Raw genomic sequence first — 18,302 nt, 5'->3', positions numbered from 1 at the left:
TTTCAAACAATTTTTACAAAGGAGCTGTGTGGAATATACAAATCCCTAACTGCAAAAAGTTTGACAATCCTGGTATAGGACACAAAAATAAGTTTAATTTAACCTTCTGAAGCAAAGTCTTCCTTTTCTGAAGTCATGCCCCATTTACAAACACCTTCTAGCTGCTGTGTAATTACTCTGGCTAAACGTGCATTTGAAAGCAGTGAGCAGTGCAGCGTGGGAGGCCAGGAGGAAGGAGGAGAATCTGGAGGCTGTAATTTGATCGTATGGGTTTCTGTGCTGTGCAGGGATGAGGACGCGCCCCTAAAATCAAGGGCCTTGAGAGAGTCTCCACACAGACAGCCACATCACTGCGGCTCCAGCATGTTGCGCGCCACCGCGTTCCTCTGCGTCCTCGCCGCGTGTTCTTGTGCGTTGCCGCGCTCCTGCGAACCCGGAGATCAGGATTTAGGTGATGTATACTATGTATGCGATTTATACTTAAACTCTACCGTCATTGTACCTTCTAATTTCTACCTTAAATAGCTGTGTGTCCCTTTAAACGACGTGTCTGTGAGAGGTCAGGCTGAACTTTTTGTTTGCCCTTTGCTTTGTGTGTCTTTACAGTCCAGTTACGTTTCGTATCGTCATACGTGGCCTGTTTTACTCTGTTGTAAAATTAGAGGGTGCAAACGAAGTATAGTGTGTCCTAAACCAAGCAATCAACAAGTAGTAAACCTGTAAAAGCCGCAGTGTGGAAAACAATGCAAAGGGTTCAGTACAATAATTCATAAGGGCGTGGCTTGCGCATTTTATATATATATATATATATATATATATATATATATATATATATATATATATATATATATATATATACAGATATGTTACATATATAAGCATTAAAATACTCCATTTATGCGGTGTTTGTCCATAAACTAACATTTGTCAATAGATATCTTTTTTGTCATCATGTGTCCAGAATATAGAAGCTATAAATGTGGAACTGTGGTGTTAAGAATTCATGTGAAATTCATGTATGTAAGCCAGGAGAAAAGTCACAAATATGTTGTGTGACTTGTGATATTCGATTCGGTCACAGTTGTAATCGTACAAACCTGGTTATTCTGTTGAAACATTACAAACAAAAAAAAAACATTGCTGGACATGCTTCTTGGATATCTCAGAAACAGTACAGTACAACGTTTGCACTTGTTGTGAGCATTCCAAAGTTTACCTCACTAAATTTTATTGTGTTTTACAGGAAGATGCAAGGAACGAGTAAAAGAGAAATGTAAGCAATATACTCTGAAATCTGATATACTCTGAATTCACTGAAAACTGAACTTACTTTATTATTAATGTTATAATCACTTGTGATTATTGGAACACAGGATTTCAGTACAGGCTTAAATGGAGGTCCTGACTTACTGCCTGGAAGCTGTAAGGCAGAAAACATTACAGACATGTGATGTAACATGTCTACACACAGGGAGAAAAACAGTGTGTGTGTGTGTGTGTGTGAGAGAGAGAGAGAGAGAGAGAGAGAGAGAGAGAGAGAGAGAGAGAGAGACAAAGAGAGAGAGAGAGAGAGAGAGCGAGATTAGAGATAACTGTGGGTCTAAGCGTGATTTGTGTTTGCCAGGTTAATGGTAAGACATGTAAATGAGTCAGTGAGGGGGCTCAGGATTGCTCCAACATTGCAGTTCTAACAAAAGTTGTTAAATTTGCATAAGTTGCTCTGAGTTCCCATATACAGTATCTTCATTCTTTGATTATATAGCTCTTAAGAAATAGTCTTATAAATTACAACAAAAGGCTACAATAGGAAATATAGATAGAAAGCAAAATAGACAAACATATTGATAGAACAAAAGGACATATACTATCAAATAAATGAAGGCAGCAAATCAGTGGTAAAGTGGGTAGTGGGAAGGTCCTGGGTTTGATCCAGAGCTCAGATTACTGTGGAGTTTGCTTGGAGCTTTACATGCTCTCCCAGCGTTCAGATGGGTTTCCAATCAGTTTTCAGGTTTCATCCCAGTATTCACTGTTGACCAAAATAAAGTGGTATTTGAAGATAAAAGAATAAATAATAGTCATAGTAGTAAAACCTTTTACAATTCTACACTAAATAGATTTGGCCTGTTTGGCTAAATTATACACTTGAAGATGTTAAAACATTTACTAGTCCTTAAAGTAAATAATTAAATAAAAAAAATAGAAAATTGTATTTGCATTACATTTTGTTACCTTTTTCTTCTCTTAATGTTTAACATTCTTAGCTCCCATAACTCATAATTTTATACTTTGTCCTGTCCTTAGTGCAGTGCACAGACATGGTGCTGAGCTACTGCCAGGATGTGCCTTATAGTCAGGTTGTCTTCCCCAACCTCATTGGGCAGCAGTCGCGACAGGAGGCCGAGGGGAGCACCGAGTACCTACTGCTTAATGTGTTGCACAATCTGCTAGGGGGCGAGTGCTTGCCCGAGCTACGTTTACTTGGATGCTCTGTGCTGGCTCCGCGATGTCAGAACCATGCCAGAGTCAAGCCATGTCGCAGCTCATGTGAGGAAGTGAAGAAGAACTGTGTGCATGCTTTTGACTCCATCCGCATGGCCTGGCCCTACTTTTTGGACTGTGATCGTTTCTTTGCAGCTGAGGAAGAGGGCTGCCATGACCCGTTGTCTGAGTTCAGAGGTAAGGATTAGAAAACTGGAGAAAATGCACTAATATGGTCATATGATACGTTATTTGTTAATGTTGCTATTCCTGTGTTGTTATAGCCTCTGTATACATGCTGACTTTACCAGCCTAAAATAGATTCTTTTCTACTAGCTGCACATCGTGAAGTATTTTATTTCTCAAATCCAGCATCAATTTGCTAACAATTACAGCTTTTTAAAATCATACTCTTTACCTATTAGTCATGTAATAGCTACAAAACAAATGAGCACTTACCCCAAGAACATTTGCACTTTCTCTCAGGCAAGTTTATTCAGAGGGCAACCAGATGGCCAGATTTTAAAGGTGCCAAAAACATCTGAGCAAACTTGTTATTTGAGAGCTAAACTATAATGCAGTTTGATCTTTTGGGTTTCCTTTTGCATGATGTTAAAATAGTAACAATCCTAGAGTATGTTAGAAGTTGCATGATGTTAAAATAGTAACAATCCTAGAGTATTTTACAAGTTGTACTTTGAGAATGTTTATTTAGCTGAGAACCAGCTCTTTTTAGTGGACAAGCATGGAACAGATTGAGATTACGCAGTAGTTAAACACAGCTAGGTTTAATTATTTTTGATGAAAGAAACCCCAGAATGTGAGTGACACTTCTATAGTGAAGTAGTGAAGTGTGTCCACATGAAGGAACAGTGAGGCCTGTGGGATTCTCACAGAATGTCACACATCAATTCTAACTCTCTTCATCACATTCTCAAACTTACTTCTCCCAGCCAGGCAAGATGTCGCCCTCTCCGGTATCTCAGATGGAGGACATGCTACCGTTCTTCAGTTCACGTACCACACTAACGCTCAAATGTTCAGCATCCTGAAGAAGACGGCAGCCAAATGTCCTCATATCTCCCGAACCTACAGCATCGGCCATAGCGTGGAAGGCAAAGATCTGCTGGTCATTGAGTTCTCCAGTAATCCTGGACAACATGAGCTACGTGAGCACAACCTACCTTTTGTTATTGTCAGTACAAGCTGAAAACTTTGCATTACTTTGAGGACACAGTGATGACCTGCTTGTTCAGGCCTGCCCCCTTCTGGCCTTGAAGGCAAAGCACCACATGCAAGGATATAATACTCTTTGTAGTTCTGCCTATTTTGTGCCTATTATACTATGCTTTTATAGTGATCATAATTCTCAAAATTCCTCTGAATATCTATTAAATTATTTCTTTTTCATATAAAAGCCTAAGACAAATTAACACTCATGTTTTATGTGCTATTAGAAATGAATCTTTCATTGATCCAACCATTTCATTTATAGCAATAAAACTGTACAAAATACTCATCAGCCATTTAGTCATCTCAGTTACTAGCAATAAAACACTACTGATTTAAATTAACAAGTGTCTATGCTTGAATGGATAGAATAGAGAACCTGAGAATAACCGCAAGTCACATAATATTAATAATGTTTAAAACCCGTCATTTTGTCTGTAATTCAAATGATTTTAAAATGAAAAGTAATACTTCATATTAGAAAATCAATTTTTTTTATTAAAAATGTAAATGCATGTTTAGATTAGATAAAAGCACCTTGAAAAACACATCCAATGTAATTTATATGACAAATTACAAACAGCCAGAACAGAATGTTTGCTTGTTTCTTCCCATTATATTTCTTATTCTGTAGTGGAGCCAGAGATTAAGTTGATCGGGAACATGCACGGGAACGAGGTTTTGGGCCGGCAGCTGCTCATCTACCTAGCTCAGTACCTGTGCTCTGAGTATCTGCTGGGCAACGAGCGCATCCAGAGCCTCATTAACACCACCCGCATCCACCTGCTTCCCTCCATGAACCCAGACGGCTATGAGCTCGCCGCCTCTGAGGTAGCCGATAGCAACGACCCTGAAAACACCAACCCAGAAGTAAATATCCCCCTGAGTGTGTTGTGTGCTGCGACTCAGCTAGTGTGTGTCTGTCGTTTTTTGGGAATACTATCTACAATCTCTAAACTCCCTGCACCAGAAGAGGTCCTCAGAAGCACAGGAGCCAAATTTGAATGTTTTGACAACTGTAGATGGTCCCAAGCTAAATTTCTGTGTAAGCTGCACTAATGAATTAGAGCACCAGCCAAAAGTCCAACACCGTTTTTAATGTTTAATTTACACTGACTCTTTCCCTTAGGGGAATCCTATCTTCTTTTTGTTTACAGTATTTAGCAGACGCCTTTATCCAGAGCGAATTACATTTTTATCTCATTTTATACAACTGAGCAATTGAGGGTTGAGGGCCTTGCTCAGGGGTCCAGCAGTGGCAGATTGGTGGACCTGTGATTTTCTTATCTGTAGTCCAACACCATAACTACTTATATACTAAATAAAGTGGTACAACTTTCGAGTAAAGCTTGTTAGTAAGCTTGAAGGCCAGATGTATTACTTCAACATGGTGTTTAAAGTGTTTTGGAGTAGAAATAGGCAAAACAGAAGGAATGGATTTCCCTCCACAGGGGATGGAATGGTACAGGAGAGTGGACCACTGGTAAAGGGAGCCTTTGACTAACTAATGGCTGTTTCTACTTTATTTCAATTGCTACATAACCCTTAGATTCATCCTCAGCATGGGTTTCCCAGTCACTAAAATGATCAGCACGGCTCTTGGTTAAGATCCTGTCTAATCTGCAAACTAGTACCTGCATGATAAATGTTGGACTTCCACTAATTTGTCTGACCTGAAGTGCTTAGAGTAAAGTTGGATAAACAGGAGAAGCTTTGCTTTCTTGATATTTATCAGTCTGAAGTAACAAAGTTTGCTTAATTTCTCACTAATGATATTTTTAGTTTAGCTTGTAGTATGACTAGACTTTATTGGCAAAGGTCTGGAATGAAATCAAACATAAGCCCCAATCCTTGTTGCATGGGCAATGAAAATAATTGTCATTGTAAAAGAAAATGTCTGAACCGTGTTGATTGGATTGAATTTTCTTTCTTTTCATGTTTTATCTTGTTTTTACTTCTCAGAAGCCCAGCCTTGTAAGCATGTTCAAATCTGTTTTATGAGCATGTTAATATTTGGTCTGATTATGAGTCTGTTTTTTCCCCTATCCTCTCATGACTTTCCAGCTTGTTCTGCCAGGAATGCTTTTTGCATGTTATAGTTTGTGAAACATAAAAATGCAGTTAAACCTATTACCAATATCCATACTTACTGTCTTAGTCAAATAAAATGTGCAAACTTTCCTGGAGTTATGAAAATGAAATTGGAGAGAAAGGCCATACCTGAAACTCCACCTTTTTCCTAGTTAGCTTCCTATAAATTCCCATTTCTCTCTCTCAGTCTCTCTCTCTCTCTCTCTCTCTCTCTCTCTCTCTCTCTCTCTCTCTCTCTCTCTCTCTCTCTCTTGCTCTCTCTCTCTCTTTGTCCATTATAGATCAAAACCTACTAAAAAAATCAAACAATTCTTAACCAAGAGTCTTCACGCCGTAGTATACATGGCTATCTAGCGCAAAGCAGAAGCTACCACAGATTCTTTGAGTTCTCCCCAATTTTCACAGTTCCACAACCCTGCTTTGTGTCATTGCATTGAGGGTGTGGTCTGTAGCCAGTAAGAAAAAATTGTCTTAATCATTTTGTCTGGATTGTGTGTGAAATGGTTTAGGGTCACTTGTATAATGGCTGGGTCAGTGGCAGAGCCAATGCTCAGAACATTGACTTGAATCGCAACTTTCCCGACCTGACATCTCTTTACTACAACCGACGACGGTTCATCCGATTCCGCACCAACCACCTCCCCATCCCCGACTCCTACTGGCAGAATAAGGTGATTATTGAATAATTTATTCGGAAATAGCAGAAAGCACACTAAACATCAAGTTAATTAAGATTTACAAATTACACAAATAATTTAACTGCCTACCATGCCATGAAGTGAAGTGTTAATGTAAAAACCAGGGCAGAATTTTACCTGCTCTAAACTTACCTAACTCAAACTTAACCTAAGTTTAGTCTCTGCTTGTTTATGAACTAGCAGATTGAATAATTAAGAAGTAAAAACTGATGTAATTTCTTTTTCTTTCTTTCTTTCTTTCTTTCTTTCTTTCTTTCTTTCTTTCTTTCTTTCTTTCTTTCTTTCTTTGCCAGGTAGCTGCAGAAACCTATGCTGTGATGAAATGGATCAGGTCCATACCATTTGTTATATCTGCCAGTCTACACGGGGGAGAGCTTGTCATCTCTTATCCCTTTGACTTCTCCAGACACCCTCAAGAGGAGAAAATGTTCTCTCCCACACCTGATGAGCAGGTTTGTTATTATTATTATTATTATTATTATTATTATTAGTATTATTATTAGTATTATTATTAGTATTATTATTAGTATTATTATTAGTAGTAGTAGTATTATTATTAACAATCACTCATGGTGCCTTTCTGAATTTTTCATTCATTTTGAAACATGAAGAGTTTTTTGTGTGTGTAGATATTTAAACAGTTGGCCAGGACCTATGCAGACGCTCATGCGACAATGGCCAGCAATGAGACACAGAGATGTGGAGGCTTATTTTCCAGCAGAGGAGGCATCACCAATGGAGCTCAGTGGTACAGCTTTGCTGGAGGTAAACCAAAGCAAACGGTGTAGGATGCAAGGCAGCTCATCCATAGAGGCCCTATCAATTATAAAAGACAACAATTATTATTTTGTATTCATCATTCTTCATTAGTTCTTATTAATAACTCCATCCATTTTATATTCCTTTGAAATACCTATTATCTGTTCTGACTGACCGGGCATTTAAAAAATACTGCACTGACATATGTTCTGTTGATTTGCTTACCTTTCCAGATGTTGTGCAGCACACTCACTGGCTTATTTAACTAGAATTATTACACTCACTGGTCAAAACAGTACAGGACAGATACACACATGGACAAAATTGTTGCTAACCTTCGAATAAAGAAAGAAAAACCAACAATGGTCACTGAAATAACTTGAAACTCTCAAAAGTAATAATAGATAAAAAAATTACTAAAAATTGACTAATGAAAATCATACAATGCTTTTGAATTGTGGTTCAACAGAAGCATTTAAAAAACAAATGATTAAATAAACAACCAACAATTTTGTCAGCAAGTGTAACCAGAGGGTTGCCAGTGTGGTGTTTTTTTACACCTCGGTCGCTGTTTTAACTAATTTTTTTATATAATCGGAATTAAATCTAATACATTCCTGCAAACATAGGCAATGGCCTATATATATTTCTGTAAGATATATCGCAAAGATTAAGAAAGGGAAAGATGTTTTATGGAATTGAAAACCTGAAACCCTGGTTAATCATATTTAATTCTTCATGCACTGCTCACACTGTAACTTTGAGAATATGAATCTCATCAACACTGAAATGAATTATTTTACATTAACAGCCTGTATATTTTTATACGGTTTATATATATATATATATCTTTAAAGCTGCTATGTGACAGCTTTGTGGCAGATGTCTCTTGTTAAATGCTCTAAACCTACATACGGAATTGATCTGTAAAATCTTTTATTTCTTACTTACAGTCTGTGTATATGTTTAGGCATGTCAGATTTTAACTACCTGCACAGTAATTGTTTGGAGCTGACAGTGGAGCTTGGTTGTGATAAATTCCCTGCTGAGGAAGAACTTTACCCGGAGTGGCGCAGGAACAAGGAAGCTCTTCTTAGCTTCATGGAGTCTGTGAGTTCACCCTCTCTCACTTTACTGATATATGAATGATGTTGATACAGATTCATCAAATATTTGATTACTTACTTAATAATACAATCCTTTGAAATATTAAAGGAATAAAGAAGGGAGCCTATAGTATTATACATCTAGAAACATTTACCCAGGCAGAGCTAAAGACTGAGAATATGTCTGTTATGAAAACAGGCAGGAAACCTTGTGCATTGTATTTCTATATCTGACAACATATCACAGCATAGACAGTAAATAACTGGTGTAGTATTCATAAAGATTCCTTAAGAGAGCTCCTAATTTAGCTTAAACATTTCTAACTAGGAATCTTATCTTCATAGTGATTCAGGACCAATCTCAGAGCAACTCTGCGCAAGGACAATACAAACAATTTTTTTCATAAAGAGGAGGTGGGGCTTATTCTGTTACTAGGTATGACACGTTCTTTTGAAGACTGTGATTGGTTGTCTAATAAAAAAAGTGGGGCGCTTTTAAAATCTGTACTATTATAAACTTTCACTTTGTATATATGTTAATATATTTGAGACTATATCGTGTACGGATTACGTTCCTGACCGATCATATTAGAGATGCACTAATATGTGTATGTTATAAATGTAATAAATGTACATGTAAACATCTCCAACACAGAGCATAAATGTCATAAAGACAAATTATATTATTTTTGCTGCTATGGCATTTCGGCTTTGTGTCTGAGTCGTTATCTCTAATATGATTGGACACAAATTAATCTCTACTCAGTCTAAACTGTGGCATCTTATTAACTCACTATCATTATTAAATATTGTATACAATACATTTCTTCTCCTTCTTCACCTTTTAGCCATTTTCTCCTCTGCTAAAGAAGCCTATTAAAAGTCCTCCTCACTACTCCTAAGACTTTTTTGACCTTAAGAGCTCTTTTAAGATTTAAGATGCTTTATGAATAACTTTTATATTTACTAGGATCTTCTCTTTAAACTTATAGGGAAACACCCACATTTCTAAGAAATTTCTTAGAATTACGTCACTAGGAGCAACTCTTTCTACTAAGAATTTTCATAAACACGGGCCACTGTCTATTTCTAGGATTTTCCTTGATATTTGAAGATCAAATTACAGTAAAGTAAAACCACAAGATGACAGCATAACCAAATAATCACTTCCATTGCACAAGAAAAGACACCTCTTTATTTTTAAAATTATAAATAATTCTTTTTTTTTTACTTCTCATCTCTGTTTTTTTTCTGCGAATATTTTATATATTTACATATTATCATTATAAAAAACACTCTACTGTTTGAGCAGCTGTTAGGGTTTCATGGGATTATTATCTAACATTAAAGTGTTTTTGATGTGGTGCTGCAGGTCCACAGAGGAATAAAAGGCATTGTGAAAGATAGAGATGGGAATGGAATTAAAGGTGCCATCATATCTGTTAAAGGGATACGGCATGACATCACTACAGGTAATTATGACAGAAAGAAAATAAAGGGTGAATTAAAGGGAGATATACAAAGCAAAACTTTTACCATAATTCTTTATTTCATATTAGCTTTTTCTTTAGCTGCTATTCATTTGCCACTGTGATTTTCTTATCTTATCTTATCTTATCTTATCTTAACTTATCTTATCTTATCTTATCTTATCTTATGTCGATTTATAGCTTGAAGTAAATTGTGTTTTCTTTGATATTTTAAAATTTATAGATTTTATACAGATCAGTTCATTATGGTGTCTTTACAGAGTTTTGCACATTCTGTCACTCTTAAATAAAGATTTATCTATACATTTTGCTATTAATAATAATTCTATGATTTTTGTTTATAAAGTTAAAGCAATGACATGGCACCATAATGATTCAGTTTCAATTGTGTCTGTTGTCACTTGGTAACGTAATTCAGCATGGAAAGTGTGAACAAAGATTTTTCAACATGACTCATGTCAGCTGGTAGAGGTGACTTATACACATTTAGATATCACTTGTTATGAATGGCTTATGTAGAGATTATGTAGCTTTACACTTGAAGTGAATTCATGTCAAGCCACTTTTATTTGTATAGCACATTTACAGATACACTTTATAGCCAAAAATATGTTGACACCTTAACATCACACTGTGGTTGTTTCTCACATTGTTACCACAAAGTTGGAAGCACACAATTGTATAGATTTTTTTAATATGCTGCAGCATCACAAACATCTACAAGGCCAAGTCCAATCATGTTCCAGCACGACAATGCCTCTGTGCACAATGTGAGCCCCATGAAGGCATGGTGTATTTAAGTTGGAGTAGAAGTACTTGAGTGTCCTGCACACAGCCCTGACATTTTGGATGAACTGGAACACTGACTGAAACCCAGACTTCCTCATCCAAGATATGATCTCAACATCTCAGCTCACTAATACTCTTGTAGTTGAATAAAGACAAATTCCTTCAGCCATGCTCCAACATCTAGTGGAAAGCCTTTGAGGATGAGTGGAGCTTATTATAACAAAAAAGAGGAACTAATTCTGGAATGGCATTTTAAAAAACACACAGCGATGTGATAGTCATAGGTCCACAAACTGTTGGCTATATAGTATATGTTGTGTTGATGTGTTAGTAAAAGTACTGTATAATAAAATCAAGTAAATACAATAAGCAATATAATTAAATACAATTTGAAACCAAGCCCCGAATCAATATAGCAATTAAAAGCTGTAATATGTAATATCTCAGTCAAAAAAGAGACAAGAGAAAACAGAAGAGTCAGTAATACAGCCCTTAAAATGACTCAAATGCCTGGGTGATCATGTTATGAAAATATGTTAACCCATTTACCCCATTTGCTTTATCGGTTCTTCTCCGTAGCTGAAGATGGTGACTATTGGAGACTGCTGATTCCGGGTGTCTACATTGTAACAGCCACAGCTTCTGGCTACTCTAAAGTAGTGAAGCGTGTCAGGCTGCCTCACACCATGCAGAAGGCGGGCCGTGTGGACTTTGTGCTAAAGAAGGAGCCAGCAGAACCTGATCTTGACTACTTATCCATCCCTGACCTAGATAATTACGATCGCTTCGACCCCTTTAACGAGTTCGAGCAGCACAATGAGCCGTATCGTGGAGAGAATGGAGAGGAGAGGAGCGAGAAGCCTTGGTGGTGGGCATACTTTAGTCAACTGGGGACGTCCCCTCCCACCTGGCTTCTCAGGAACTATTAGCACCCTCATATTGCCCCAAACTGCCTCCTATATACAAGTTAATGCACCTTAGATTTCAATTAATGTCAGGAAGATTTGAAATATGTAGTCTTCATACAATTCTTAAGAAAAAGTTTATTACTTAAAAAAAATCTAACACCTAGGTTAACTGGTTAAGACTTGCTTTACGACTGTACTGTACCTCATAACTTGATCTTGTGTTTGAAGCAGAGATTACCAAACCCATATGAAATTTCTAACGGATTATTTCAATAATTGATGGCAGCTAGACCTTTGCTTGGCTTTGGTAAAATGTTTGTTTCGTCATGCAGGCTTTTTATGTGCAGGCATTATGCCAAATCCTATGTAATGTAAAAGGAACCCTGGATTTTCATTCAAATCAAACCACTGGTATGAATCAAATCTGTTTTCCATCAGAACACATGAGCTACAACTGCAAATTGACTGGAATAATTAAATTAGGTTGTAAAAATCTGTTTCTTCTCATTCAGTGCAGAACTTGTGTACAATAATATTTTTAACTTGGAGAGCTAACAATTCCATTTGTTGACCAAAAATCTTAAAGCAGGTCTAATTTCTGTAAATTTCTAAATTCTGTAAACCCTGATCTATGTTTGATCTGATCTCACTGTCACAAGCCTTGTTTGGAACTAATCTCTGGAACAGATCTCTGCATTGGGTTTTCAAATCTGTAACCAATTTGAATTTACTTTGAGTCTGAGCTGGAAATTAGATGTAAGTTGTAAATTAAGTCTGATATAAAAATAATTTGGGTCTAATTCAGTAATAATATAAATGCACATGTACTTAAGAATTGTAAATGTTTTATACTGAACACTTCAACATAGGATTTCTCTTCTTTAGTAAGAATCCTTTTTTCTGAGACTGTAGCAAACAATAAAAAAAATACAAATAAAAAAGACCAAAAGTCCTGCAAATGGCATTGTGTTTAATCTGTATACCAGCCTATATTGCATATAACCTTTACTTTGGGTTTAATCTAATCTGTATCTGATCTCTATGATGGGTCTAATCTGCTGCTAGGCTCTGTTGGGTCTAATTTGTTTTTTAAGCACCACAGTGGTTTAAATTGTACTTCTGTAGTTGTGATCTGCACTGGGTCTGAACTGTATTTGAGTTTTTTATTGGATCTAATCTTATAATCATTGATCACAATGTTGGGTCTAATCTGTTTTTGGGCTATAGACCTGGTCTCATCTGTATCTAAGCTCTATGTTGGGTCAAATCTATAGCTACACTCTATGTTGTGTCAAATCTCCATAACTGAGGTCTATGCTGGGTCCTAAATCTGTAACTGGTGTCTACATCGGATCATATTTTTAATAAGGTTTTGCATCGGATCTAATTACAATCACTGGGGTTATTTTTGGTTTAATCTCTCATGATGAGGTTTACTTTAGAACTAAACAAAGGTTTACAAAGATTTTGGTTAACATTAAATCTAGTCTCTTATGATTATTTTGAGTCTAACTACAGTAAACAAAGGTTGGGTCTTTTGTGCCTAGTCTATAAGATTTATTGGAAAATGTAACTACTGCCCTGAGAATGATCTTCCTTATCCAAATGTTAGATACATTTTTGCAATGTCCACTGTAGTTGTTTCTGACATTTGCACAGTGTTTATTAAAATGTTGCTGTTTAGCTTGTGTTTAATTTATCCTTCTGTTCACATTGGTCATAATTTCACCACAAGGTGTCAGCAAAGCTCTAGAGCTTTTTTGTACACTAATCTGGCACACAAGGGACATCACTTTTTGTTCTCTAGATTTATCTCAATTCCTGTGTTCCTGTAGCCACCATAATCGAATATTCATAACTCATATATAAAATCATATTTTCACTAGTACATGACAGAATAATACTCAAACAAACAAATGTGAAGAGACAACATACAGCCTGTGGTGATTTCATGTGGCTGTTGCTTTGTTTTTTTTTTTTTTTAAAGATATGTACTGTTATTTGCTTTCTTTCTGTTTACAGCTTTTGGACAAATGTTAGCGTAGTATTGAATACAGGGATGATGTCCTGAGTTACCAACAGTTTTGGTAAAGTCACATGCTGCAAAATCCAAATAGCGTTTAGCAAGTCTGACTGAAATGACTGAAATACAACAACTTCTAACATCTTGAATACCAACATTCAGTTACACACTGAATCCCATGTTACCAAAAATAAATATTTGGTTTGATGTCATGGATTTCATCTTTATTTGTAATGACTTTCCCACATTGTCCGGTCAATGTGTAAAGTGAGCACATCCATAGATGGCTGGATTCCTGGCAGTATCACAAAAGGATTTTGATGCTATCTAAGATGTAGTTGCCATAAGGAGAATCAAAAATGTAAGACACATTAGTCTTATATAAAAGAGAAAACAAGTTATGAAAAGCACCTTAAGATATTTAGAGTACTCAAATAAGAGAGTCTGACTCGTAACCCTAAGGTTGTGGGTTCGAGTCTCAGGCCGGCCACGATTGAGGTGCCCTTGAACAAGGATCCGAACCCCCCAGGCGCCGCAGCATAAATGGCTGCCCACTGCTCTGTGTGTTCACAGTGTGTGTGTGTTCAATGCTGTCTGTGTGCACTTTGGATGGGGTAAATGCAGAGAACGAATTCTGAGTATGGGTCACCATACTTAGCCATATGTCACGTCACTATGTCACTATGTCACATCACTTTAAAACACATATCATTATTCCTGAAAGGATAAAACTTACTTTGCTAAACATTATGATTACACACTCCTAGAAACAAAATGGTTCCACTTAGCCTGCTAAGTTTGACTCTTTTGAGCAAACCAATAGGACTAAAGCCTGTAACCCAGGTCTACTTTTAATTCTATATTCTATAGCTGAGCCCTGAGACCTAATATCTGTAATCAGGCTCTATACTTGTTTTGACTTTTGCTCTGATCTGTAATAAAGTCTACATTCAGTAATAATGTATGCACTATATTGTATGTAGAATAATAATGCTAGCCTGGTTAACAACTAAAATGTAATGTACATCTCTACATCAAGAGTTTTCTCTTCTGTAGGAAGCTTGGACTTTCCAAAGAACCTTCAAGAACGTTTTTTCATTATGAATAAATCAGACACTGGTGTAATAAACACTTGACAGGGTGTGCGCCTTTTCAGGGTATAAAAGGAGGCCTATCGGTGTCATATATAGCCTTTCACTTCAAATAAAATATGGAACTGTAGCACTATACTGTATGTGGGCATCTGGCATACATTTATGTCAAAATGCTGTTTAAAAACGCTAAATAAATGATATATTTAGGTTGACCACAGTGCTTTCAGTGCTCTGCGATTGATTTGCTGAGAGAATGCTGTTTAAAATTCTTGGATTTCAGTAGTGATTTTCAATATGTGGAGCTGAGTATTCTGAACAATGGTTAAATGCAGCATGAATAAGACAATGTGTCTGACTTTTCTGTTGGCATTGTTCCTAAATGTTTTTCTCACTTAGTGTTTTTTATAGTGACAGCTGGTTGTGATATTAGACGGAGGACTATAATTCAATAAAGCGTTAGGGTTGAGCAACGCTTTATACCACAAGGACTCACCGATGGCATAAAAAGGATGATGTGAGGTAAACTATCACACATACTTGCTTTGATCATTTCAAATAATAAGAAAAGTGATTCAAGTCTATAGTGTTTTACTGGGTTCATGCTGTGTTTCCTGTAAATATCAAACACAGTGGAAAAGTTATAACCATCTTCATTCAAACTAAAAAACACTGATTGATCTGTCATTTATCCTTATGTGACATTTATACTCTAATTGGATGATGCATGATCTACTTTAAATATTTTTCTAAAGTCATTTTGGGGAATGATGCTATTCACTTGTATCTTCTCAAACACTCTGATTAGGTCTTATGGCTTTGTAGGTGGACACTGATGTGAAAATGGATGTGAAATAGGCTGAAAATATAGGGGGCGTGTCATTCAGTGTAATCACCTGACATGACTGTCACTGATAGGTTAAACTTCATAGTACCCTTTAAACCCTACAACCATTTGTTAGACAATACCACTCTCTGTGTCATTGTGTGTGTGTGTGTGTGTGTGTGTGTGTGTGTGTGTGTGTGTGTGTGTGTGTGTGTGTGTGGCTAGTTTAAATATGATATTACCCCCCCACTAAGCTTCTGGAAACACTGGGCAACACAGTAAAGAAAATTCAGAGGTAGAAAATTTTCTAATTAATTTCATTATTTCTGTTTCCCAAAATTGAAATAAACTGCAACCCAGATTGTAGTATTTGTTTGTTCTATAAGGGTTCGTATCTGCCTGTCTGCTCTCATCAGCATGAAACCACCCACTATTTTTTGTGTCATGTAGGATCCCAGTCTTGATGTATATCTCTTGTCTCACCCAGATGCCATGCGAATCTCTCTGGAGAAAAAAAATAAATAAAACAATTGTGTGCCTTGAGTTCCCATCTGATCAATCAGAAAAACATATTAGTATTTAGTTACACCATGCATACAGTAAATAGTTCTCAAATTCACAGAAAAAAAACAAAAACTAAACTGTACATTTAAGGGTATTCATGCTGGGACCAGTTGGTGTCCTCTTCTAAAATAAGAAGAAGGTGTAGTGCAGCTTTAAATCGTAGTTACGGTACACATAAGAGGACCTTAATAGATTTTCTGAAGAAAAGATCCTGGTATGGATTTCATATAGCTAGTAGCTCTTAAACAGCAGCCTGTTTCTGAAATATATGTATTTACATTGATATGTTAGGTAATGAACTGTCATAATAAGTGTAGCCAGATTTGCTTTAAAAGCTCTTGAGTGGTGTTCAACTTACCCCGAATGTATTTAGGTCTTAATTATACTGCATGTCTATCGGTCTGGCTTTGAAGCAGTGTATGCCCAGAGGGAATGAATTTTTCATAGTATGCATGTGTAAGTGTGTGGGAGAGGCTTTGTATAGCATGACACACACATTCCCACACACTTACTCCATAGTTCAAAATAATCACAAACGCACATTAGCAAGGAGACGCCGAATTCGTCTTTGAATTTCTCAGCAAGCATGCCCCTTGATCCTGTTCTGAACCTCAGCTGTGTATATTTAAGAAAGAATATTATGCATCGCAAGATGATTACTGATTAACTGTATGAAGTTACTTTGCAAAATCTTGTAGAGTTTTTTTCTTGGGCTGACGAGGGGTGTACATGTGTTGGATGCCAAGTGAAGATTTCTCTCAGAGTTCCACACACTGTGACATTGACTCAGTGTTAAATTATGAATTATGGAATCCTAAATTCTTTGATATTTATTTTTTATTTATTTCCTGCTACTTACGTACAAGGCTCTTAATGGTTTAGCTCCCATGTATCTAACTAGTCTTCTAACATGTTACAATCCTCCTACAAAACTCCGGACTTCTGGTAGCTCCCAGAATATCTAAGTCTACTAAAGGCGGTAGAGGATTTTCTCATTTAGCTCCCAATCTTTGGAATAGTCTTCCTGATAGTGTTCGGGGCTCAGACACACTTTCTGAGATTAAATGGAGATTAAAAACTAATCTCTTTAGTCAGGCGAACACATAATACATCCCATAATATTGTGCACTATTACATCAAACTTGCAAATATTATGAACAGCAGCTACGTTAATCCCTCTCCGCTGCTTCTCTCTTTCTACCCATCCCAAGGCATCCAGAAATTGTACCAGCTCCGATCGTCTTCCGTGCGATGAAGATTTTGTACCGCCGCTAAGATGAGGCAGACTCTGAGAATCCTGAGGCATCTAGAGATCTACCAGCTCCAGTTTGCGATACTATAGAGGAGATGTGAACTCCATGTGATCTTTTGCATCAATACAACATTTGATAGACTGTATATTTATAATCACACCCTCCAGTGTCACTCATATGAAGATGGGTTCCCCATTGAGTCGGGTTCTTCTTAAGGTTTCTTCCTTACCGTCTAAGGGAGTTTTTCCTTGCCACTGCTGCCTGAATCACCTCAGACTTGCACATTGGGGATAAATACATACATATTGTGAACTAAATATATTTAATATTGACCTTGAATTTTGTATTCTATTAATTTTTATATTATTCTTTATATTAACCTTTTGTTCTATGTTTATGTTCTGTAAAGCTGCTTTGAGACAATGTCAGTTGTAAAAAGCGCTATACAAATAAACTTGAAACTTGGATTTTAACGCTTTGACAAAGACAGGCTTGGTAAAGCAGTTAGGATGTACTGTAGTGTTTATACTGGGAACACTAGGATTACATATTATGAAATGTGTTATTTCCTGTGTAGGATTTTCACCGTATCTACACAGAGCTGTGGGTTTAGAGGGCTTGGCTTTGAGCGGTAGATTCCCTTAGTGAACGTGATGTCTAATTCCCTAGCCTTGTTGCTGTGCAGTCACATGTAACCTGAGTATATCTTCTCGCTCCACATAACAGTTTTCAGTATGTGCATATACTATAATATAAATGTGGACTTCTATCTCTTTTAATCATTTGTTCATTTTCTATTTTGCTCAGTCCTTCTTACGTCATATCCTTAAGATTCAGAATCCAGAAGCATTGTTAAATGACTAAGGATTTTATGACCTATCTTTTGTCGTCAAACCTCTCTCTCTCTCTCTCTTTCGCTTTCTCTCGACAGTGAGGTGTGCTCAATGTGCCATGGATAATTTGTTTGCTTTGCAATTATTTTCTGTGAGTGGA

At 36.7% G+C, this 18,302-nt stretch overlaps 2 protein-coding genes across 3 annotated transcripts in view; both read left to right on the top strand.

The window, feature by feature from the left end:
* Nucleotides 1-18,302, top strand: part of LOC132847582 (GTPase IMAP family member 9) — a 166,259-nt gene that overhangs the window by 16,612 nt on the left and 131,345 nt on the right. The gene's annotated exons all lie outside the window — the stretch shown is intronic.
* Nucleotides 294-13,167, top strand: cpz (carboxypeptidase Z). Of its 2 annotated transcripts, none has more exons than XM_060872987.1 (11): nucleotides 294-451; nucleotides 1,244-1,273; nucleotides 2,305-2,679; nucleotides 3,435-3,650; nucleotides 4,346-4,542; nucleotides 6,312-6,473; nucleotides 6,794-6,952; nucleotides 7,130-7,265; nucleotides 8,230-8,369; nucleotides 9,738-9,837; nucleotides 11,224-13,167. In XM_060872987.1, exons 1-11 carry the CDS (start codon nucleotides 364-366, stop codon nucleotides 11,571-11,573), a joined length of 1,953 nt encoding a protein of 650 aa, XP_060728970.1. In that variant the 5' UTR covers nucleotides 294-363; the 3' UTR covers nucleotides 11,574-13,167. The 2 variants fall into 2 exon arrangements, with proteins under 2 accessions (XP_060728970.1, XP_060728969.1); XM_060872986.1 differs by having other exon boundaries at nucleotides 4,346-4,581.

The sequence above is a fragment of the Tachysurus vachellii genome, chromosome 6, assembly GCF_030014155.1.
Source record: "Tachysurus vachellii isolate PV-2020 chromosome 6, HZAU_Pvac_v1, whole genome shotgun sequence".
In the NCBI taxonomy this organism is placed as follows: Eukaryota; Metazoa; Chordata; class Actinopteri; order Siluriformes; family Bagridae; genus Tachysurus; species Tachysurus vachellii.
This window is presented reverse-complemented; position numbering and strand designations above follow the sequence as displayed.